Here is a 25,590-nt window from a genome sequence, read left to right as displayed (position 1 = left end):
GCCGCGCGAGCCAGCTCGAGGCGGCGCTGGGCATGCGCGCGGGTTGCGCGCCCCGCGCGGGGCAGCCATTGGCTCCCCGCCGGGTTTCGGCGGGCGGAAGCGGAAGCGCATGTGCGCGCGCCCTCATTTCCGGCAGGCGGGCGCGCGGGTTGATTCGCTGAGCGCGGGGACTCGGATATGGCGGGTGAGCCCCCGGCCGGCCGCTCGGGGAGCGGGAGCTGTCGGCGCGTCGCCGGGAGGGGCAGACGGAGCCCGGGAGTAGCGCCGTGGCTGGGGCCCCGGGCAGGGGAGTGTGAGCTCGGGGCTGGAAGATGCGGGTGAAGACGGAGCGAGGGGGGAAGGGGAATGGGGTGTGAGGGAAGGAAGGGCGGCTGCCTCTCTGCCCCGCCCGGCTCCCGCCGTACTGCTCCTGCGTGTCTTCGGGCTTACGGCCCCCATGGTCTGGTAGTGTTAAACCAGAGTGTATGGCCGCGAGTTGGCTGGCTGTGGGCAGGGAATTAAAAATCCGAAAGTGCTTTTACCTAAGGCTTGCTGCCTGAAATAAGACGTAGAATAAGTTTTTTCTGGTACTTCTGAAATTAAAGGGAGCTATGTTTGTAAAGCTTTTGGAACATACCTGAAGTGAAACATGTCTTCTGTCCCGGATTAGGCTTTGGAAATCAGACTAAATACAGTTTATTTACATTTTTCTTCTACATCCGTTCTGGAAGAGTAGTGCGTGCTGGTTAAATAATTGCTAGTGGTGTACGTACCACTGTAGTTCATTAACAGCTGTTTATAAAAATGACTGAATGCAAACACTTGAAATGTCCTGGCACATGTTACTTAAATAACATGTTATACTGAATTCTTATTTTCTTACTGACATTGTTAAATGTATATTTAGTTGGTAACTTAGAGTACTTAATACTTTTATAGTAATGACTTTAATTCTCAGAAATTAAAAAGAGATACTTGTATGTTTTCTAGTTCCAGAAAAGTGTGTGAGATAGACCTCTTTATACTGTGTATTGACATGTTGTGGCATACTGTAGCTTTTTGAATGTTTCTTGTTTGGTGCTTTTGTGTATTTTTTCTTCGTTTATGATTCATTTTCTAATACATTTTTTTGAATAACAGTGACAGAGAGATTGGACACTTCTTAACTCTTAAAAAAACCTTTTTTTCAGGACTTACTGCTATGGAGAAGAAGCTGGCTGAATACAAGTGTAATACAAATGAAGCAATTCAGCTGAAGCTAGGTAATACCACTTTTTAAATATTGTGCAAGTGATACTGAAGTATTCTAGTACCTTCCTATGAAATGTATGTATGTATACATCTGTGTCAATTTCTCAGTTGTAGTCTCATAACTGATTTGATAATCTCAGATCAAATAAGATGCATCTAAATTGTGTAGGATGCTTTGGTTTCATTTGTATGCCACCCTCACATAGTTTGCTAACAAAAGTTGTTTGACACTAGTGGAAACATGCATGAACAGGTAGCAGGGCATCTGTGGATAAACAAATGGAAGGTGGTGACTTGGTCATGCTCTATTCTTTCTTTTTTTCTTTTTTTTCTCAGTTCGTTTTCCTGAGGATTTGGAGGATGATAACACAACATTTAATCCAGAGTACAGCCATCAAGTGTTTGGAGATGAGTAAGTTAAAGGTTTCCAGATTCAAATTAATAGGTCCCAAAGGGCAAAGTTGCTTCCAAATCATTAAAAAACAAGAAATTTTGCTAATACTGAGCACAAGGGAAGAAGTGCTGCCTAGGTGCTACTGCTGCATTTGCTGATACGGGCCAGAATGCTACTGGCCTTCGTGGCCACCTGGGCACACCCTGAGTCAATCATGTTCAGTCAGTTTTCCAGCTCCAGTTTTTTGGCTCTTTTTCCACTCATTCTTCCCCACGTCTGTCACTCATTGTGACCCAAATCCAGCAGATCAACATTCCTGTCTAGCCTAGTGCTGACTGCTATTTGACTTAGGGGGAATTCAGATAAAGACATTAAATAGGACTGTCCCCACCACTGAGCCCTGGGGAACACCACAGGGGAACAGCTGTCTGGTGCATTTAATTCCATTCCCCACCAGTCTTTGGGCATGACCATCCAGACAGTAAAAAGTACACCTGTTCAGGCCATGAGCAGCCAGTTTTTCCAGGAAAATGCTGATATCATAGTCGTTTCTAAAGTGTAGCTAGAAAAGTATTGTTTCTTTGATTTTGAGTATGCTGAATTAATTGGTGCTGAAGTGTCATTTATTATTTTCTGTAGAGTGATATTCAACAATCTGGCCATAGATTAAAAAAAACACTACCATCAAAAAAAAAGGAAACAACAAAAAACCACACACCAAAAAAAGCACCAAAACCTCCCTCCCCAAAAAAACCCAACACCAAAAAAACCCATAAGGAAATTCAGCTGCATGTTTCTACGGATTTCTGTAGTTGTTGTGTTTCTTAATTTTGATTTTTTTTAAAAGTACTCTTAGTACTTCAATTAGGATGAACTACCTATATTAAATGTAGTAAATTAGTTGTACTGCCAGACATCTACTGCAGCTCTGTTTGACAGCAATTATAATTTTAGTAATCAGAGATCTATCCCATCTGTTAGTTGAGCTATCAAGCAAATTCTTTTTCTGGCAGCTACATTTAAAATTCCAAATTATGAATGTACTACCATAAAAGAAAAATCCCAGTTAAAAAAAAAAAGTTTTAGCTATGCTTTAACAAAAAAAAAAAAAAATTGGCATGTTTCTTTGTGAGCATTACTATTTTCTGGATGTATTTTTCAGAAAAGAAATTCTTTATTCTTCATAAGAGTTTGTGTTCAGGCAAGTAATTTTCAAAGTGTAAAAAGCTTTTGTATTCTTCACTTCTTTTGTGTGTACTAATTTCTGGTTAGATTGGATAAGTAAATTGAAACCATCAACTAAAATCTCCACAAATTGCTACACCTAGTTATGTGTGCTTTGTACATGATAGATTGAAGTAGTTTATTCCAAAATATTATACTACACTGAAAAGTAATTTTTAATAAATGTTAGCAATCAATTAATGTAAATAACTGTTAATGAGTTAAAGCTGTTGAAAAAGCATAAACACAATATTAGCTGTTTCAGGTATTCTCTCCTGTGCTGTCACAGTAAGGACACAGGCACTGCCTTACTGAGTTCAGAATATTTCCGCTAGAGGAGCAAATTAATAGCAGCAGTGTAAGGCATTATCTCTGTCTAGATAGTGCACATTCAGCTGGATTCCCTTTTCCTATTAGGAAGCTTACTTTACCTTACTGGGAAAGATTATGTGAATGTCATATGAAATGATGCCACTGTGATGTGAATGTTTTGTTACATATCGAGTTCCTGGTTATTTTTTCCTTTCTCAGTGAAGTTGCTTTTGGCTACAAGGGACTCAAGATCCTCCTGTATTACATTGCTGGAAACCTGTCAACGCTCTTCCGCATTGAATACGCATCAAAAGTAAATGAGAAGTTTGACTGTGTGGAGGTAAGTGCAGGTCTGCTTCTGTCTTTAATATAACATTGAGAAGGTTTGCTTCAGTATGAACAGGAGTTCTAGGTTTAGTAATTGCTCACCTAAACATGGTTTAAATTAGAAGGAAATAAACAAAGCTCTGTTTGCTAAGCTAATAAAAAGCTTTGAACTTCATCTGTAGATTTCCCATTCTCTGGCAACAATACGATCAAAATTGTGTCAAACTGAACAGTCAGATGTGGGCTGCTGATGCCAAAGCCAGTTCCACAAAATAAACCTCAGCTTGGCAACTCTGTATTTACTGTGACCAGGAGGAGGACTAGCATTGGTGGAGTTTATGATGGAGAGAATCAGTGAGAAGGAAAAGGAAAACTTTATGCTAATGTGCTAGTATGTTTGACTGTATCTCTCTAAACATGGGGAACAAGTAAGGCAGAAAAGAGATGATAAACTTCTGTATGGGTATCATGTATGCTTTACAACTTTCTTAAAGGAATGTGATAATGCAATACCCTGCAGGGTTTTTGTTTGATTGTTCCTTCTTTTTTCTGCAGAATTTCTGGGCTTGCAGAACACTTGTAGAATAGCTTTATTTTTTTTTTCTCTCCTGCTGTCTATATGTTCTCCAAATACGATTTCAGACTGCATTTAAGTTATAACTTTAAAATTTATTGGAGTTTATTTAAATAATTTCAAGGAAAGGCCTATTGTAAAAGGAGAAATACATTGGAACGGCTTCATTAAAATGATGATAAAGATTTTCCCTTCCTTCTTTTTAAGGTGTATTAGAATATACTCAGTTCAACAGGCTAAGTTCCTGGACATGTCTGAAATACTTTGGAGGGTAGAGCAGCATGTCTTAGGAGTGTAACGTCATGCTCTTCAATCTTAAGAAGGATTTTTTGGAAATAAGAAAAAAAAGGAAAGGCTGTTGGCCATATAGTAAACATATTAAAATCAAATTGTCCAACTTTTCATGGCTATAATTTCAAAACAGAACATGAAAATTTACTTCTCTGGAGATCTAAACAGGGTCTGTCTTGCCCCATGCACACTGCAACTTTTTTGATTGCTCAAAACGATTGCTTTTTTCAAGACTTGTTTCCTATACTGAATTATTCCTCCAATTCCTTTAGGACTGAGACGGAGACAAAAAAGATCTTTTTGAGCAGCACTTCTGTGTGCTTTCCAGAGCATGCCTTGAGTGAAGGGGAGGAATGTTGTTGCCTACCCTGTGTTTCCCTTAGTGTTACTAGCACTGTACATTCAAATAAGCAGCTTATATTGCTATATCTAAAAGTGTAGAAAAAAAGATAGGGCTGTAGTCAATCTTTTTCTGCATTTGTATTTGCCATCAGTTTAACTACCGTAAGACACTTTTGCAGAAGTTAAGAAGTAAGCTGTCATTACAGCAGGATATTGATTTGAATGCATATTAACATTTATTTTCCTAAGTTAGCTGTTTGTTGATCTCTCCTCCTTGATGGTAATTATACTAAGATGCAGACTATCTGCAACACATGACAGATAATCTGCTGTGAATAGATGGCATTTAGGAAAGGAGGGCCTGCAGTTTCTGCCCTTACCATAACTGGTTACGAGCAAGTTGGTATTAATGCTCCACAAAGTTATTCACAGCTGAGGATTTTGTAGCCAAATACCCATACAAGCTCATTCAACAGCAGGTGGTTTTACTCTGTAATATTAAGTTTGGTTTCATTATTGCTAAAGCAGCTGCTTCTATCCTTGCTAGGGACTGACAGAAATATTCATCCCAATACCACTATTTTTTTTTTCTGCAAGATCTTTTTGAACATGAGGAGGAAATACAATCCTGAAATGTCAAAAGGTAGAACTCCAATTATATTTATGCATCTTTACATGGTTTAGGTCCATCTTTAAGGAGATAATATTATTGGGGGACCCTTAGCAAAGTATGATCATATTTTGAATAGAAACTGGCACTTCATTTAGTGAAAGTAGACAGAATTTATCCCTTGAATGGAGTTAATTCTTTCAAGTAACTGAAGAGAAACTGCTTTCTTTAGTGTAAATATTAACAGCAATGACCTCTGAATTGCTTGCTGCTTGGAGATTTGCAGCTGTTCCAGTATCTTCCTTTTCATCTACATTTTATGATGGGATAGGGGTAAAGTATTTCACTAAACTCTTTATCTTGCTTTGCATCTAGTGTATGCATTTGCTTTATACAAAAGTGAATTAAAAAGTATTGTTTCAATATTTGGCACTTTTGTAATGTAATACTGCTGATCACTCCATTGCTCCCCTCTGAAATACATGCATACAATTTTCAGAGAAATTCAACTCTCATATGCTTCTATAGCTATTTTAAATTAAGTCACTTGGAAATAGCATCTACATGGTATGCAAATGTCATAGCTGTCTATTAGTACAATAATGATTTCTAAATTAAAATTACCCAGACTCAAATGTGATGTACAAAGAGATATTATTACCCACTGAAGCAGTCCTACTACAAATCAGGTATAGTTTCAAGCCTATACCAGATTCCCTGTCATCACTTCACATGATTCTGATTGTGAAGGTAATTCATTACATGCAGCACTTCCATGAATCATAAGCTTAGCAACTCTTGGCTGGATTAATTCAGGTTTTTGCATGCTTCATTTTAAGTGGCTTTGCCTGTGTTAAACATTGCTATAGTAGTCAACAGGATTGTTTTTCTGAAGAGAAACTTGTGTGCATCCATTCCAGTTAGTAAGATAGGAGTGTCTTGCTCTGATGAAAAGAATTAGCCTTTCACCAATATCAAAGAAATGCACAAGGGAAGGCAGTAAGCACATTTTGGTAACTCCTTGGATTATGGGCACCTCAAAGAGAAATGTTTGAAAAGGACCTACTAAGTAATGAATGTTACCTTTAAAAAGTACAGGTTTTAATGAAACAATTTTTTTTTTTAATGTGGTCGATATACTGAGATTCCAGTATTTCAGATCCTATTAACTGCAAATCACATGTCTTAAACTTCTGCCACTGCTTAAACTGAGGATTCTGGGATTTGCTCTGTAAGAAGGAGAGATCCTGTTAACCCTTAAAAGTAATTGAGGACTGTATTTTCTCGTCAGACCCCATTCTGAGGGGAGAGAATTTTTAGGAGGCAATAGGTGAAAATATGTTGCAGTCATATAGAATCAAAAGTATTATCTAGTGCTTTATTTGCTAAGCTTCTGTTGTATTTTAATTCATTCTGCTCTATTGAAAACAAGACTTTTCTCTGGTGGCAGCCAGTGATAGATGTGCCATCTTAAAGGCTTTGAGCAGGTCACAGTTTGGCTTCCTTCTCACCACTAATGAAGAAACTCAGAAATGTAAGGGGAAGCAAAATTACTTAAACATTATGTATATAGTAGTCTCTACTGTATATTCACACTTCTTAGATGTTGCACATGTAGTCTGAGTTACTGTACTGTTGCTTGGAAATAGTTTTAATTCTTGATTATTTTTGCATGCTTATTCAGCTATATCAAATGCAAGTTGCTACGGATTCTTAGTTGTGGTTTCTTACAGCCCTGCCAGTAGTGCAGACACAAGATCTGTGTAAACTACACATTTGCACAGTTTTTAAAAAAAGGCATCTCTAAATTAAGTTCCATGTAAATATGTGGGGTTTTTATGTAATTCATTGATTCTGAAGAAGTGGCTGGTTTTGTGTAATGCCCTTAAATCAGTAACTGTAAAGAAAATGTATTTTAGCTAATACTGGTTTATGAAGAACAGTGAAGGCACCAACAAATTATCTTTGTTTTTTGAGAATGAAATGAGTGTAAAGACTGAGTTCTTACACCAGGTATTGTAGAGCTGTATTTTAACTGCTTAATAGCTCTCTCTCCAAATATAAATATAAATGTTGGTAGTACCAAACCATTAAGAATAAAACTTGTTTGTGCTGAACTAAGTCTATCTTTCTCTACACTAAAAATGTAACTGAATGATAAAGTGCTATTCATTTGCAGGTGCATTGCTTCTGCTTAAGGGCCCATGGTTGAAAGGACAGGAATTAGTAGCATGTTGTATTAGCCTTTTGTAGTGTATTTTGTTCTAAGCATCTTAATTTCCCTGTTTTGAATGCTAAGTAGCAAGGGTCTTGGTTTTGAACTAATACCCATCATGCATGTAAACGGTGTGAAAGAGCTGCTTAGTAAGTTAACACAAAGTGTTCTTGTGTCCGCCCTTGTGGAAATAGATACAATACAAACATTACAGCTGAACTCACGGCAAACTCCATTAAGTAAAAACCTGGATTCATTGTCCAGAGGAAAGTTTGAATTGAATGTAAGCTCATTTTGTTGAATGTAATGTCAGGCTTTTAGGGGTTGTATTGAGGAGTATGGTTTTGTTAAGTTGAGACCAATTCATTAAGTTTTATTGCCTGGTGAGAAGCAGTAATACGTTATTGTGAAGCTTCATCAAATATTCATGGTTAAAAAGAAGTAGTAAATGTATTCAATCAAGTGGTCTTTTGGGGGTCTGAAAAGGATTATGAAGTCTGCTCAGCTGATAGTCTCTAACTTTGGCCATCTGAAAAGAGTAATCTCTGAATTAAATTTTAGTGTCAGAATATTTTGTCTTCCACAGTATGTTAGACTAGAGGTCAGATTTGCTGACAGTATTCATAAGTTGTACTATTTTATGTCAAACTTTGTTTTCAAAACTTTCTTTTATTAGAATGCGGGATGTGGTTGTCTGAGTTTGTACTGTGTTTTGCAGCTGATTCTATAGACAGGCATTTCAAGCAGGGGGCCATAAGAATGCCAGAGTGTGCTAGCTGTCACTTTCCTATTTGGGAGCTACTGTTTTTGATCTTTGTCCCTTTTTCTCCACTTAGTTCTGCATCACCTAATACCTCTTGTAAGCTGCTTGTTTGGGAACCTGAGTTCTACAAGGCTGTGTAGCATAGCTTAGTCTTTCTGAATTGCTGTCTGGAAAGTCTTGGCTTCTGAACATGCTGTGCTTACAGAATAGCTATCAATGCTCTTAGTCAAGCTTGAACAAATATAACAATCTCTAAACATAAAAATGTTCATGAACTTAGGCTGTAACCAAGAGCTTTTTGATGCTTACAAAGGCTGGACTGTGACATTTCTGATCTTATGAGTGCAGCTCCTTTACATGCTGGAAGATCGCTAGTGAACAACAAGAATTGCTTGCTTTTTTTTCTTTTTCTTTACTTTTTTTTTTAATTACTGGTAGATATAGTGTGCCTCATATATTCATTTCCAAAACACAACAGTGACATCAGTGCTGTCTTTTTCTAATCTTCCGCCAATCCTTCCCCTTTTTGCAATCTCCAGGCAGATGATGTTGAAAGTAAAATTAGAGAAATCATTCCGCCTGGTTTTTGCACAAATACAGATGACTTTGTGTCTCTGCTGGAGAAGGAGGTAAACTTCAAGCCCTTTGGAATGCTGTTACACACGTATTCTGTCCATGAGGAAGCTGGTGAAGATATAACATATCAGATATACAAGGTATGCAAAATTAAGTTAAACTTCTGCTTTTGAGCAACCAAATTCAATTTTATTTTACAGAGATGCACCTTCTGTAGTGATTCAGCTGTAGTGTATAAATACTATAATTTTATCCATTTATTATCCATTAGCATGCTTTTTTATATCAGAGAATTTAATTAGGTTTTGCATAGTTTTTCCTCCTCCATCTGTGATAGGTTTCACCTGACTTCTCCTGGCTTTTTCCCTAGGCTGACATGACATGTCCAGGCTTTCGAGAATATCATGAAAGGCTTCAGACGTTCTTGATGTGGTTTATTGAAACTGCTAGCTTTATTGATGTAGATGATGAAAGATGGAACTACTTTCTAGTGTAAGTACAGTTCTAAAGCAACAGTGGACCTTATTACCTCCACAAAGCCTGCATTTTAATTGTGGCTGGCCAATTATTGGAGCAGTATAATGATATTTTTCCCAGGAAAGAAAAAACATTGTTTATGAGGCTTGAGTTTTCCTCCATTATGCTTTGGGAAAGCTTGAGAATAGAGCTGAATTAAATGCTGTTGTCCGTTAGAGCCCTGAATGTAGGCTTAAACAGTAAAATGAGCTTTGCCTGTGTTTTCTTTTACTTGCCACCTATTCATCTTTATAATAGGCAAGTGCACTGAAGTGCTGTAAAGAGGTCTGATTTATCCAAGTTGCTGCACACCAATTAAGTGAATTGTACATTCAGAACATAGCAGGTGTACCCATTGGGCCCTCACAGAGTAGCTTGCTGACACTGAAAATTCAGTTGGAGAATGGAAAAGAAAATGGACACTGCATGGGAGCGCAACTGTAATTGACCTGCTTGGCTTTCTGTTTTATCTGCAGATTTGAGAAGTATAATAAGGATGGAGCTACGCTCTTTGCGACCGTAGGCTACATGACAGTCTATAATTACTATGTGTACCCAGACAAAACCCGGCCACGTGTAAGGTAATTGGCGGTGTAACTCGTGCCTTGCCTTTTATTTCAGAAGAGGGAACTGCTGAAGTTCCCAATACTTGTTTATAATAGTGTTGATTTGTTTAAAAAAATCCCCATTATTAGCTGTCTGTGCACTGATTTATTTCATTGTTCCCTTCTTGAAGCGGAGTGAATCTCAAACAAGTTTTGAATATTTAACAATTTTAAGATTCTGTTTAAAATTACATTTTAACATGAAGATTGAACATACCTTAATCCAAAATGAAATACCATTTTGTTTTTAAGACTTCACATTATGTTTCCAAATGCTTGTATTTGAACTGAAAATGCATTCCTTTGTCTGTAGCCAGATGCTGATCTTGCCACCATTCCAAGGAGAAGGCCATGGTGCTCAGCTGCTTGAAACAGTTCATAGATACTATATGTCTTCTCCTACTGTACTTGATATAACAGGTTTGTGTTAAATTTTTAATAAGGAACTTTTACAGGTTGTTAGCCCACAAGCTAACTTTTATGTCAATATGTCTGAATTTAAAGCCTTTTGAAGATTTAGCTTCTGCTCAGTTCAGGATTAATAGTACCCTGGTTTACAGAAGTGTATGTAGTGTAGCATCTTAAGTACATTACTCAGAGAACAGCACACCAGGAAAATTCAATCCCTAGCGTGAACAGATTACCAGCTAATTAACTATTTTATTGTGAGATACACAACTGAGTTTGCCAAGAGATCAAGCTTTGTCAAATCCTTGTTCAGCTTACCCCTATTAGCCAAAATTCAAACTTGAGGGGGGACACAACACACCTAACTAAAATAGCGTATTAACATTAGTGTGCAAGCTGAAATTTTACGGACAGTAGGAGTTTGTAGAGAACCTGTGCTCTAGGAGCACATATTGTTGCCTGAAGATATCTATGATATTAGATGTGTGTGCACAAATACCTAAAACCAAAAGATTGTGGAAATGGCAGATAAAGGGTCCATGTGCATAACAAAGCTAACATGAAAAAATTGCTACAGGTATGACATTAGTCCTGTGGTTTCAAGTCTAGTATAGGAAGAAATGCAGTTCAGACACATGTTGATCATTCGATTCTATGTGTAGTCTTATCTTGGTCACTAATAACTCTACATTCTAATTAAAACCCAGTAGACCACTTGCTTTCACAATGTGTTGTTGCCAGACCATCCCAACAAAATAATCCACCTCATAATTTCAGTCCAGTTTGTGGAGACCGAAGAAAGTATAACTTAGTTTCTGCAGCAGGAATTCATGTGCATCATGCATTCACTTTTTCCTTTTAATAGTACAAATCTTTACGTAGCTTTTATAATTGTGAATGAGCAGAGTCTTAACATGCCACTGCATAAATCCTATGCCATGTTCATGGCTCTGTGCCTTAAGTGCAGGGCTGTAGCAAACAGTAAATGTGTACTAAAACAGGGTTCATTTTCTTTTGTGGAATGAAGCAGGAGAAAGCTTGCAATATTCTACATTGCACCCAAGTTCTCAAAGTTAAGATTCTTAGAGAAGTATTTATTGTCCTTTTTGAGGGGGACATTGTGCTTGAACAATCTTAATATGGCCAGGATATTAGCTCATATCATCTAAAATTGTGAAATAATGCCTTTAACCTTTCTGTAAAGAGGAAATGAAGATCTAATTAATTTCTTTGAAAAAGCTAATGGTTTACTAATTAAAATTACTTCTATGTTTCATGTTTGCAACAAATATTTTGTTCTGCTTATACCTTGTCATCCTGACATGAGAAAAATGTATGCTGATAGTGCTTACTGGACAGAAGCTGCCTCATTCTTCTTGTAACTAATCTGAGTGCAAAAGAATGAATCAATTTACTTTAGTGCACTTCTCCAATCTCTTCTGCAGAATAAGTTCTATAAGGCTTGCCATACAAGATTAGGCCATTCATGAACAATGCATTTTAACACAACCCAGAAAAATAAATCATTAGTTGTGCGCTGCATGGCAAAAGCTTCTATTCCAGTCCTTCTTGGCAGCTTTGTTTTGCTTCTGATCATCCTAAAACTGCCAATTTTAACTGTAAACAGTGTACCTCAAAAGTAAAGGAAGACACAGCTGGGATGTAAGCTGGTTAGCAGTAAACTCTGCAGTGCTAGCTCCCAGAAAAATCAGTGTTGAAGGGGAAGTATGGCCCTGCTAATTGTAGCAAGCTTGTGTAAAGCAAGGAAGAAAGAAATACGTTCACAATGTTCTACATATTTCCCTTCTGCATGAAATAGTTGCATAAGGGCTCATGTTGATCTTAACTGAGGCTTGTTCTTAATTTCAATGTTTTTTTTTCTAAAGCAACAGTTTTGATAGCTATGTCTTTTTAAGTAAAATGGAAGTAACTTGAAATCATGATCAACTTTTGTTTAGGTCCTTTCTGCCTTTTAATTTTGGATAATCTTGTCCTTTGGGTTCTTGTGCCTTTTCCTGCCTTCCCTGCTAACAAAGACTAACTCCTGCTCAATGCATGTCTTCAACTAGTTTGTTTGTATACAGTAGGATATTTTCACTAATCTTTTTCCATATTTTCCCTTTTGTTTGTGTTTTAGTAGTTCTACCAGTGTCAAATTTAGAATAGATGAAAGATACAAGAAGAAGGTTTTTAGGTTAGTCTTCTTTTCCCAAGAAATTAAAGGGGTTTAAACAAGTCAGTTTAATAATACATATGTAGAATCTGTACAGCACTGCATACACAAAATATTTGCAGTTTCTCTTTTTGTGACCTGTTTGATGTCTATTGTCAAGCATCGAAACCTTTGGTAATAGTGCTTACAATTAAGCACAGTTGTTTGTATACTGATTAATGCTGCATCTGCTTTTGTTTTTCATAGTTCTTTGTAATTACATACCAGAGATGAGAAAACAAATAATGCTGATAAGATTTTTTTTATTCTTTCTAGCCGAAGATCCATCTGAGAACTATGTGAAGCTCAGAGACTTTGTTCTTGTAAAGCTCTGTCAAGATTTGCTTTGCTTTTCCCCAGTAAAGTTAATGCAAGGTTTCAGTCAAGAAATGGTGACAGAAGCTCAGCAAAAATTGAAAATAAATAAGGTATTCAATTAGTACAGTTGTAATTGGACATATTCTTACCAAACTAGTACAATATAATTTAACTTAGAAAGAGACATGGAATTTCCACACTGGTTTATTTTGACAGTTGTTAAGGGTGTATCAGGAGATATATGGCTTATGGTTTTAGATAAATGCCTTTTTTACCTACAAATTCTATTGTAATAGAATTTGACATGGTTTTGATTTCTTTCAAGAGTATTTGTACAATTACGTGTTGCTTCAGGAATGCAGAATGCTCAAGTGGCAAACAACTTACTAATGCAACTCTAAATACTTTGAGAACTAAAGAGTTAAATTGAACAATTAAATTTGCTGGTAATCTTAAGATATTAAACTCATTTTTGAGTACAGTAGTGAAATAGCAGAGTTGCTTAGTTTAAAATGCATTCGAATGTGGTTTACTGAAGACTTTAAACCTTGAGGGATGGGCAGTGTGAAGCCATATTCAGATGTGTTCATGAAAATGTCATAACTTATATAAGTAAACTACATCTGCAGCCTTATATATTTTAAATCCGAAAGGATAAATAGGTTTCATTTGGTTTTTTAACAGTATATAAACACGGGGTAGTGTAGCAAATAATTTTATTTTTGTTCTGTTGTTCAGGGGAAAAAAAAAATAATTGGTCTTAACTTGCATATGTATGAAAACAGAATTTAATACTAATGTAGTAGCAACATAATTTTCTCCCCAGATGTCATACTTTCTGATCCTGATACCAAAAGCACTTCAGTTTTTCCATTTACTAATAATTAAAACCAGGAAACTTTAAATATTGTTTCATTTTCATATTTAGAACTTTCAGGGGGCCTTGTGAAGGGCAGTAAGTGTATGTGGATTGTTAAAATTCATAAAGTTGATACTGCTTGGTATTGCTTGATGTCACCCTAGTTCCAGTCCTTGTTCTTAGAAGTGTTTTTGGACTGTGGCTTCTAGACTTTCTGCTGTCCACTTACAGCAAGTCCTTGAAGCGCCTCTGTGTCTGGTGCAATACTTGAGAGATCGGACACTGGGTGCATGGAAGACAATGGTTTTCAAGGGAAAAGAAAAAATACTTATTCATTGAACTTGCCAAATAGGGCAGATTTATCCATGCCCCTGTCTTCTGATAAGATAAAGAGTTACTCTAATATTTCAGTATTTCTTCATTTGGAGTTCTGTTGAGTGACCTCTTTATTCAGATGTGGTTTTTATTCTCCTTTCTGTTCATCAGCAACACACAAGACGAGTTTATGAAATTCTCCGATTGCGTGCAACAAACATGGGTGATGCAGAACAGTCCAGAAGCTATCGGTTGGATGTTAAAAGAAGACTGATTGGGCCCTATAAGGTGTATATGACTTAAGTATGATTTAATATTTATTTCAAGGCTAATTGCACTTGATTTTACTTTAATTTCCATAAACGTAGTTGATGCCAATTATGTTGCCAATCAACTACTATTAGTTATGCAGTGTTCAGCTGACATATATACAGATACAGAGGACATTCACAGAAGCACTGAAGATCCTGAGTTTGGCTCCTGGCTGTTTCCTGCCCAGTTTCAACAGGAGCTTACTATTAAGCTAACTAGCTACATTATGCATTATGCCCAGGTAGGTTTAAGGGGGGGGAAATGGTCAATTTCTTGAAGAGGTTAAAAACATACCTTAAATAGACAAGCCAGAAATTTGAAGGGAAGGAAAGGTTACACTGCAGACTGGTATAGTTTAGATTCCTGTTCTAGTTGTTTGCTAGGTCTTAAGAAAACAGCTTGCTAGAAGTAATCAGGTCACATCAATGTAGGACTAACTCCATGTGGATAGAATATAGAATAATACTAGCAGTAAAATTCAAGCAAGTATTAAACGTAATACCACGTAATTTTCTTAGTTCCTATTATTTATGCATCCTGGATTTTCAGCGTGGTTGGTCTGTGTTGCATAAACTGACCCTTTGAGATACAGATTTTAAAAATATCTTAGTTGCAAATGGCATCAGTTTCTATATCAAGAGTCAAAAAGGCTGCAAATAAATTGTGGTCTATTGCTGTAACTAGCATGTTAGCTACTGTTGTCAATTAAGTCCTTGCCAAGCAAACCAAAATCTTGCATATAAAGGTACACAAGAGCATGAGGAGTACCTTGATTAGCTTGAAAACCTTCCTAAAGCAGCATTTACCCTGTTACACCTAAACAGCAAAACTTCACTTGTCAGGTTAGGCTTACAGGGGCTGTTAGTAGAAATGAGAGGCCAATACAAACAATTATTGTATTAAATACCTATCTGATCTGGTCATAACTTCATGTCATGCTGAGTGCCAGGACCTTAATCAAAACCCTCTCTTTCACAAGTGTCTTGTCTCATTTGCTAAATTTCACTCAGTGACCACTACAAATAAGGTAATTCTTCAACTGTTTTTCATGACTGTTACGTGGTTTCAATTCTCTTGCTCATCGTTGAGGTCCTGTAGGCAAAATCCAAAATTTCATAAGCAGCTTAAATTGTAATGCTTCTTGCAGGTGTTTCCACTTCAGTCCTTGCACACAATAAGTGCATGGATAATGAATGGATTTTGTATTGCTAAATATGAAATATTGCTATTTTACAACATTGCATTTTTAGGTTTTTGTTATTTCAGTGTGGATTCAAAAGAATCCTTAAAATAGCCAACACCTTTTTTCTCTAATTTGAAAATTTATGTTCTGAAATAGTCATCTTGTTTATGGTAGTTCTACCTAGTAAATAGCTTACTCATACACTCATTTTAAACAACTTTCAATAAATTTTAGTCACAGTGACCTTTTCAAAAAGTTTTCAGAAATGTAATGAAACTAACTTTTAATAGAGAGGGTAGTTTTGAGGAGGGAACCAAACTTTATTAACATATAATCAGGAATATTACTGCATACTTAATACTGCTGTCATTTTATTACATAAGCTGCTTGAGATCTTCATTTGAACAGTGCTTTACAGATGCTGAATAATTCTAAATTGACTCTACCTTAGTTTAATAAAAATGGTATTCCATCTTAGAATTATTTCCTGGCTAACAGTAGCAGTGAAAAAAAACTCTGAGGCAGAAACCTCAGAGGAAAAACATGTAATAATCTATTCCCCCTGAAGCGGTTACATTATCATGGAAATACCTTTATGCATGTGGCATCACTAGATTGGGATGACTGATGCAGCAGGATGTGTTGCTCTCTGTATAGGTAGTACTAATACAGGAAATAAAAATTTGGTATATTAATTATCAGGGCATCACTCCAAGGTAGTTTAAAGGGTGAGCAGCTGGTGCAGTTTCACTGTGGCTTCTTCATTTTCCCCATTAACTCTGCATTTTATTAGTGGATTGCTGGTAGACATATCTCCTTGATCATGTCTTTGTTCTTCATGTCATCCCTCTTGGAAGTAAATACCACTGCTGCATTGCTTTTCATAATTGTAATACTTTTTTTGCTACTTGAATTTGTTTTTCTGCCCAGCCCAACAACTTGCTCCCTCTTGAAGCTGCCCAGGTAAAATGTTATTGATGGCAGTTTTCAAAATCTTGTGTACCTCAATATGCTTGTAGTATATTTGGGGGGGAAATGGTTACTGAAACAACTGGTTATCTGAAACATGCAAAGAGAGTTTGCTTTTTAGCAGGAATCTCAAACTTAAAGATGGCCTAATGGTAGTGTATCAGATGTAGTGAACATTTAAAAGCTGGCACCCTTTTTTCAAAGCTAATGTTTATAAACTAAACAGACACTCCTGTTAATTTGGCAGAATTTGAATTAATTCTAGAATAAGGTTTTAGTTGTTCTACTGACAGAAGCTTGGCCAGAAGGTGCTCATCTCTATTTTCATTTGGGCAGCTCATCATATGTTTTAAGTATGCTTCTCATTTTAACTACATAGAGCTAATGTGAATCTAAAATCCAGACATCTATGCTTCTTTTCACATCCTTTCAACAAGGAAAGGTTTTTTGATTATTGGCCAAAAAATGTGCCTGAATGCCTCATCAGGATTTAAGTACAGAACCTCCATTTCTGAACTGAACTTTGCCTATCTGTGGAATCTTTGGGAGATTATAAAAGTTTTTCTGGTCTTACTTATTTACAGTTTACTCTTGCCTCCTGAATATCAGCATCAATCACAGAAAGAAAAATACTCCTTTGAGAGATAAGCATAAAATTAGAGCACAAAAGGGCTTTGATTTTTGAGACTGTTAGAAATAGAATAATTTGGTGATATTTTGTTGTTTTAATACATCGATTCCATAGGTAGTTCAAAGATTTATTGGTAAGATACCAGGTGTACATAATATTTTTTAAAAATGAAGTGTTGCTGCTTTTACAAAGCTAGAGAAGACTGAAGAATGGAAAGTACCTGAAGAACTGGGTAGCTCAGAAATAGGTATCAGCTATATTAAAGTATTTCTGCGTAAAGAAAATACAGAAGTATTTTGAGTTGTTTTTAAGAAACAGGTAAAAATCACATGTGACAGAGCAAGGACAACTCATTTTCCTGTACAAATATGTTTATAAATAATCTTAACCTCTTTTCAGTGCTGTTACTGCTAGTCCCTGGTAATTTGAATAATTTGTAAGAGTTTGTGAAACTTTTTTCTGTTTACTGGAGGCTTAAAATTAATTTTTAATAGTCAATTATAGGGAAAGTTGGCTGAAGAGTCACATAATGGGAGACCAGTGTAACATTAATGTAGGACTAAATATCCTGGTCAGATTTCTACAGTCAAGTTCTTTGTGCCATACATCTTCAGTAGTAGGTGATACTGTTAGACATAGTCTGTTTGGTTAAGGAGCAAAATTTGAAACCTTTCCTCCCTAAACTAGCTTTTTGGCAATAGAGAAGCTATGAGCCTTTAACAGAACAAATGTACTAATCCAGCATGCTTACTGCTTCTCTTGGGATTAGGGACATCGTAAAGAATTAGATACTGAAATTCAATAAATTTTAATGAAACACCATAACGAAATACCATATTCTTGATAATTACTGGCTGTGTTCAAACTACTGTTTGTTTGATTGCTTAGAAAAAACAGAGGGAACTTGCCAAGATGAGAAGGTGTCTAAGACCAGAGGAGATGACTAATCAGTTGAACCAAATAGACCTAAACTTGCAACGTGAACAGTTAGAAGAGAGCTTCCAACAGCTTGTTTCAGATTACCGAAGAGTCCTAGAACGACTTGCACAAGCATGAGGATCCTACCTGTACAGGAAACTTGCAGATATCTATACAGTGTTGTAAAGCACATCCTCAATTGCCACTTAACTGCAAAAAAATCCCATGTGACATTTTAATCACATTAAAGGTGACTTGTGTTTCTGTGCATTTGAATATTTTCTATTTTTGTGTTGTAGATTTTAAAATGTACTTAGGTTTGGGGGCACTTCTTGGTGAAATAAACAATGTAGATTCTCAGATACAGTGTTACTTCAATTGTATGAATTTTTTTACCCTTTTGTTTTGATCAAGACTTAATAGATACTTGAATAGAAAGTTAATATATAAATCTAAGCAATCTCAAATTTATCCTAACATGATTCTCCTCGGGCTGTTCTCTGTGGATCCTATTGTATGGTGTAAGGCCTGTGCAGGTTTAATGTCCTGAGCAGGTTACAAGATTGGTTCTGTGGTCTCTCAGGTGTTTCCCCTGTGCTGACTCTTTACCCTATGCTAAATGTGCATCCTGCTGCTGGAAGTGAACAGACCCATTCTGTTTAAGCCTCTAAAGTGCCTATTCTTTTTCAAACATATTCTCAAGCATATTCTTTTTCAAACCCCCAAGTTTTCAGGTTCATGATTTTCAGGAAGATACCTCAGCTGGGGAACCAGCCAAGACTTTGTGAGGACTCCAAAAGCATTTCTAGTAGTGAAAGAAACATAAATCTGTAAGAAGCAAGTGCCTTTATAGTTCCTTGATTCTGTTCCGCTATGCGTTGCTTCTCAGACCTCAGGTTAGTTATTAAATATCCTGTCTGTCCACCCTCAAAGGAATAAATTGTTATCTTTTTCTGGTAGTTCAGACTTCAGAGGATTTAATCTGAATAAGGATTATTGAAATTGATTAATTAGGACCATGTTTGATGGTCCTAATGGGATTCAGGTCCAGCTTTCAAAACTGAAGCTTGTACATTGTGATGTGATGTGGAGGAAATGAAATAACTTCAAAATATTTTAAACATTAAATATTTTAAACGTTAATAATTTTTAAATGTGGGGTTTTTTGTATTTCCTATTAAATTATTTTTAGAAATTTTTATTCTGGATTAGAATATTTTGGCTCTATGTTACATCTTTCATCTACTGTAGTATCCAAATCTATTAATCAATAACAATTGTTAAAAGACCTTTCCTGATAGTAGTAAGGCTGAGGTTAAGTTGGGGAGTGTGGGGTTTGGTCTTTTTATTGAACTTGTTCAGATCTTGGTGATAAGTCAGAAGTGGGAGAGCTGAACTGAAGAATTGTGCATAAATTTGGTTCCTCCATAGAGGTCCAGGATGCTTTTTGGGGCAGCCTGCAGTAACACTCCCTGAACTTAAGCTTTTGAATAAACTATAGGACTGACAAGAAGCGCTGCCTAATGGGCTGTTTGCCCACTTAGAAATTACTGAGCCAAAAAGCACAAAATTGCTTTCCTTAATCACAATTTCCTTTTGCTATTCACAAATAGCAAATGAGTGAAACTCTTTTCACTTGAGAGAGTGAAACTTCTCTCATATAGTGACAAGGGCAGATTTATTTTTTTATAACAGATCAGATTTTTATGTTGACACAGTTGAAAGCATTTGAATTAGTGCTTCCAGTTCCTTTCCTGGTGTCTCATGCCAGTATTGTCTTGGGCACATTCTAAGATGTTGGGATGTGCGTGTGAACTGCAAAACTTCTTGGCATGAAAAATAGGAATAAATAGCCTCCTGTAGATCTAGAAACTTTTAATCTTTCCATCCTGCAGCAGTTTACAGCTTCTGCAGCTCTGCTGCCAGGAAAGACCTTGTGAGTACACCCTACTCCATTACAGTAAATTAAGCCAATTATCTGAAGCAATCTTCATTAGCAAATTAAAATAGCCCTGCTGACTTGCCTGAAGTGGTCTTAACTATCTGGACTATCCCTTGGCAAAGAGAAGGAGGCAATGTTCTTGTTGGACAGCTAGAACACTACAATAGCTCTTCTGACACTGCTGGGGGGCATATGCCAGTTTCCATCAGTAGGCTTCTGGGGTGCATCTGTTCAAACTAACATTTTAGAGACTATGCATTCATGGTAAAATTGACTAAATACCCACATTTCAGGATGCTGCTAGACAAAATCCTAGCTTGCCAGTCTGGATATTTTGTTATTTTCAACAGGATAACAAATTTCACCTATTAGTGAACTGCAGGATGCTTGTCTCAGAAGTACACACAGCAGCAACTCCAGCTGTTCAGTGAGTCATATTGTGAAATAAAAAAGTGTAATACTATTTATAAAAGTTTAGTAAGTTCTGTGTAATGTTTGTATTTCTGTATTAACATAACTAAGAGCAGGGACCTCCTACTATATTTAAACAAATACTTTGTGGTGTAGTACACAACTAGTGTTTGACTTGTGCGTGCTGAGAAGACGTGTGAACTGTTAACAGCTGTCTGTATGGAATGGCAAGTAGTTACTGGAGGGGTTCAATTGTGTGGATTTGTGAGCTGACAAATTAACACTGAGGCTTAGTAGCAACTCTTTCACTCAAGATGTTGGGGGCACGAGAATTGGATAGCTGAAGCAGAATGCTATTGGAGGCCTCTCCTATTTTGGGCACAATATGATGCTAAAGTAATCCTGGATTAAAAATATTTTTGTTCAAATACTTAATCTGTTATCCTAGGTTTCTTAAGCTGCTATTGTTCTTTACAGTTATTACTAGCTAACAGAAACTTAAAGCAAACACTAATAATAGTGTTATTAATAATAGGCTTAGTGACTTTTTCTGCATTTTGATAAAACTAGATTCTTCAGTCACTTATCTCAAATTTCAAGTGAAATTTTGCACAACATACTGATAGAGAATTTTAGATAATCTTTTGCATTTAAATATACAGAATGTATATAAGATCTCTGAGTATATTTATAAAGTTTTTCATTGTAGATGTTTCTGTCATCAGGATGCTGGTTTGTCCTATTGCTTCCAAATCCAGCCACAGCAGTGAATCTACTTTTTAAAAAAATCAGTAAAATAGTGAATTTAGCTCAATTGACAGACACAAATTTTCTTCCAAGGTAAAGATATTGTCAGTGTTGCGAATACAAGATTTTGTCCTAAGGGTAAATAAAGCTCTGAAAAGTGTTTTATGTTCAGAAATCTGGTTCAAACTGTTCCCTTTCAGGTATTTTGAAACATAAAAGTTACCTACTGCAGATAGTTGGAAACAACTTCTTGTTCAACAACTAATAATCTCAAGAAATACAACAGAATACCTATAGCTTCAGAACTGAGAAAGCAAACTACCAGTAGCTGCAGGATTTGAAGGACACTAACTGCTGTAGTTGGAGGAATAAAGGTCTGTGTGTTGCTGAAGGAGTGTCTTGGGCAGCAAATTGTCTTTGCCTCCTACGAACTAACACACAAAGCTGCTATGTGGCGGTTTAGGCAATTCAAGACTGACTTATTGTCTCTCTCTGCAATGTCAGCAGGAGGGTAAGCAGCCCATAATGTCTGTATGAAGGATTTGTGTGCTTATATGGATTTTTTTTCAGTTCCTTTTTTTGTCTCTCACTGAGACTTTGTTGTTCTTTATGTTTCTCCTTTATCATATTTTATGACTGTCAGACACTAGAAAGCTTGAAAATCTTATGTTGCATATTTTGCCATTTTACCTTTCCTTACAGTGTCAGTTCTGGCCTGCTTTCTTCAGTATCAAACTCTTAGAACTAGAAATACCTGTTACATTGGTGAGCCTTTCATATAAAACCTTGGAGTTTCAGCTTTCAAATTTAAAATTATTCAGTAATGCTACTGCTTTGTGAAACATTGCTTGCTAGGATAATTTGGACTTGAAAAAAAGACAGCATAGTAAAATATTAGCATCTGTATCTCATAAGCAAGTATGTGTTGCAGATATTTCCGTTTTCTGGAAAAAAAAAATCATCCTAAAGTAATCAGAAATATTTTTCCCCATGCTGTTGTTCATGATTTTCAGTAATTGCAGCCGGTTTACACTGCTAGCTCTTTTCTCCAGTGATCAGTGAGATTTCAATCTAACCCTGGGTTCTTTCTATTAAAACGTTCCATTTACAAAAGGCAGTTAACCACACCAGTGACAATATTTGGAATTGTTAGGCTAAAATTTAGTGCAGCCAGTAAAAATGGAAGGCTGTTTAACAAAGCAATACAAGTAGATGCAAACTCAGCTCAGACAGGGCATGCTATCTGCTATCATACTGGTTTATAACTGGTGGGAAAATTGTAGGAATGAGCTTGCCTCCCTATTACTCATCTTTTTTACAATGTAAAAAGAAAAATAATACAACTACCAGTTTCTACCCATAGCTACTCATTCAAATACATGCTTACCAAGTTCTTTGTTCCTTGCAATAAATCCCTCAGTAATACACATCAAGAAACAACATTACATACTGTGTATCTCAGCTTTCATTTAGATCTAGAATGGTACAAGCTAGACTACAAAGGATCATTAAGTTTTCAGATTTCCATATTCAAAATATTTTTACTTCCCCAGACCAGAGGCAGAGAGAAAAGGTTCGAAAAATGTCCTACTTTGGCTCTTCAAACCTCATTTCAGATATAAGGCCAAACTGGAGGAATCTCAGGTAATGACACAATGAAGACAAAGCCTTGGGAAGAGGATTCAGAATTCCCTCTTTGCCTTTACAAAAAATCTATACAACAGGAGCAGCACTATTTTTTTTTCTGAGAGTAGCACTAGCTTCTTTCTTTAGTAAATAAAGAACATGTAATGCTGTAAACATTCCTCACACAGGAGGTTTGTGCTCCATTTGTGGTTGTTGCACAGTTTGAGCTGAAGAGATAAAACGTAAAGAAAATCTAGATCAATGGGAAGAGCTTGACATCCCTTTTTTTGTTTCTAAATGGTAGGGCAATACCAGAGGTGTTCCATGTTCAATAGCTGCTATTTTTAGATGCTTCCCTTTCTTCTAGTTAGGCTTTTCTCTGGGCTATATGGGGTGTTCATGTTTTAAAACTTCATAGTTTCATAGAAAAGAGAAAATCTTTGCCTAGAATTAATTTAATTTTATGCTGACATGTAAATATGTTATTTCCCTTTCATTTGAGGTGTAATGTAAGTTTTATTTGGTGCAGCTTTACCTGGTTATGCATATTTTGTATCACTGATATAGGAGATTTCTGGGTTTTTACAAGTTCAGGGCTCTAAACTCGGTCACCTTGGACCAGATGAACATCAGTGCTGAAAAAAAGAACACTAATTTGTGATTAGAACAGGACCCAAACAGCACCAGTCTCATCAGCAAAAGCTGCTGAGGAACAAAATCATCTTTTAAGACAATCTTAAAAGGAAAGCAAAGTCTAAGCCTAACCTCAGAAGCTGGTCTGAGCATAACCTCAAAAGTTAAGATCTAAGCTTAATCTCAGCTGCTATAGTTCAACTAGAACTGTGTTTCTATATTGTTTATAAAAGATTTTGTGTGTGCATAAGATAAAACTTGTCTTACAGGCTGTTACAGACTGCTTTGAAACTTGTATGTAAAAACATAGCTTTATGTCGTCTTTAGCACACTTTTGCTTATTTTAATATCAGCCTGCTCAATTTTGGGAGGAAATAAAGTTGAGATTCTACATTTAGCGCTTGATTGCTTTGACAGCACAGAACCAATGTGAAATGGGATGTGAAGCATTCTTCAAGGAGAGTCTTTCACACAGACGTGCTGAATAAACCCTGGGCTGAAAAGTGGCATCTCCAAAACTGTCTCTGAAACTGATGACCAGGACATCTTGAGATATCACCTCTCCATCTTAAACATTTCAGGGGATTTGCCAGTTGTAACCAAAAGACAATTATACACATGGAGAAAAAAGTGATGTATTTGCTTTTGGTGACAACTTGAACACTGGAGTATGATTATTTTTCTGGTTTGCTGTGTTAGGTGTGTCTCTCTTTTCGGAGATATTCACCCCATATTTTACTGCTATAAAGGTCCTAAAGACTATATATGTTGTGTTTCTCAGCCAAAGGAGAAAGCCTGCATCTGAGCATAAATTAGAGACTACTGAATAATGACTATTAGGCTTAAGATGCAACCAGAGACTGCAAAAATTACAGTTTGCTTGAAATGTAATTGATCATAATTTGATAGATCCCCTCTTGTTTTCTGCATGCAAAAATAATTGGTCCTATCTAACCACTAGTCAGTACATACAACTGTGAAATATCCTGACACTTAAGGACAAAGTAATTACAAAGGTAGTAGCATAACTAGAATAGCCTCCATTTTGTTATGCCATCAACCAGTTTTCAGACTGTTACAATAAGGAATTTAGGACTTAGAAATGCAGACAAAAGCCAAGTATTCATTTCATTTTCTCTAACAGTTGCCTTATTCCACTGAGTAGGACATACTGTCTGACTCAAATAAGAAAGGTGAGACTAGGCTACTTTAGAGCTCTCTGTTTCTCTCCTTTACTGCTAGTTGAGGAAAACGTGGCGTATCATACATGGATATTTTCAAGTGAGGTGTTCTGTTCTCTTTAAGCACACACAAGCACACCCACTCAAGAGTATATATAGTTGCTTAGGCCAAGCAGCAGAACGTGTGTTTGCTTTACACTGCACTTTGATGTTGTAGAACTAATGGTTGAGTGTCTGGATTCCTAAAGCCTTGCCAAGATACAAAAGAGGACAAAATGATGCCTAATGCAATTCACACTCCTGAAAGACCATGCTGCGTTGTAGAATTAGGAACAAAGTGAAGACACGCACATTTTTGCCCTGCAAATGAAATGTGTCCATACTCTAAACCAGCGAGCAGTGGGTAATGGTCTCACGAGGTGTAAGTGGTCAGCTTAGGAATGGTTTCTCTATATTTATATCTTTTTCTTTGAAAATCTTATAATTTTCCCCTCACTGAATAATGATGATGAAACATGTAAGTTCATGCAGAATGTGGTTATAAGAAGGGGAATATTTTATTTTTTGAAGGCAGTGCAGGGTATTCTATTGATCTTTAAACTACTGTGTAGTCTGGATATAAGCTATATGATAGGCTGCCTATCATGTTGTGGCAGCTGATTAAGAGATGCACTTTTACTAGCAAAGTTTAAGAGGATCACAGTACATTTTTTTGGTCAGAGAATGCTTGGAATTTGCTCCTTAAAATCAGAAATGCTTGAAGTGTAACTTTTAAATTCATACTTTTTTGGGGCTTTTTCTGAAGCACATGTAAGTAAATGGCTCAGCATTCCCATCCACCTTGGGCTTTGAGTCTATTCTTATCTAAATCATAAAACTTGTACATGAGAAGTCAAAAACTGCTAATGGCTGTACCAGGAGGTAAATAAATGTGGAGATAAACAGC

The 25,590-nt window shown here is 36.6% G+C and overlaps 1 protein-coding gene across 5 annotated transcripts; it reads left to right on the top strand.

Annotated features, from left to right (window-relative positions):
* Positions 1-96: 96 nt before the first annotated feature.
* On the top strand, positions 97-25,590 carry HAT1 (histone acetyltransferase 1). 5 transcript variants are annotated; one of them, XM_015635173.2, is made up of 12 exons: positions 97-184; positions 1,170-1,241; positions 1,567-1,642; positions 3,380-3,500; positions 8,822-8,998; positions 9,229-9,350; positions 9,851-9,955; positions 10,293-10,399; positions 12,876-13,027; positions 14,263-14,379; positions 22,758-22,848; positions 23,881-25,590. In XM_015635173.2, the coding sequence occupies exons 1-11, from the start codon at positions 178-180 to the stop codon at positions 22,824-22,826; spliced, it is 1,125 nt and encodes a 374-aa protein (XP_015490659.1). In that variant the 5' UTR covers positions 97-177; the 3' UTR covers positions 22,827-22,848; positions 23,881-25,590. The 5 variants fall into 5 exon arrangements, with proteins under 5 accessions (XP_015490659.1, XP_015490658.1, XP_015490657.1 ...); XM_015635172.2 differs by lacking the exon at positions 23,881-25,590 and having other exon boundaries at positions 22,758-23,856; XM_015635171.2 differs by lacking the exons at positions 22,758-22,848; positions 23,881-25,590 and adding an exon at positions 18,075-18,470.

Source organism: Parus major, chromosome 7, assembly GCF_001522545.3.
Source record: "Parus major isolate Abel chromosome 7, Parus_major1.1, whole genome shotgun sequence".
In the NCBI taxonomy this organism is placed as follows: domain Eukaryota; kingdom Metazoa; phylum Chordata; class Aves; order Passeriformes; family Paridae; genus Parus; species Parus major.
Note: the sequence above shows the minus strand (reverse complement) of the source record. Positions and strands in the feature narration are given on the sequence as shown.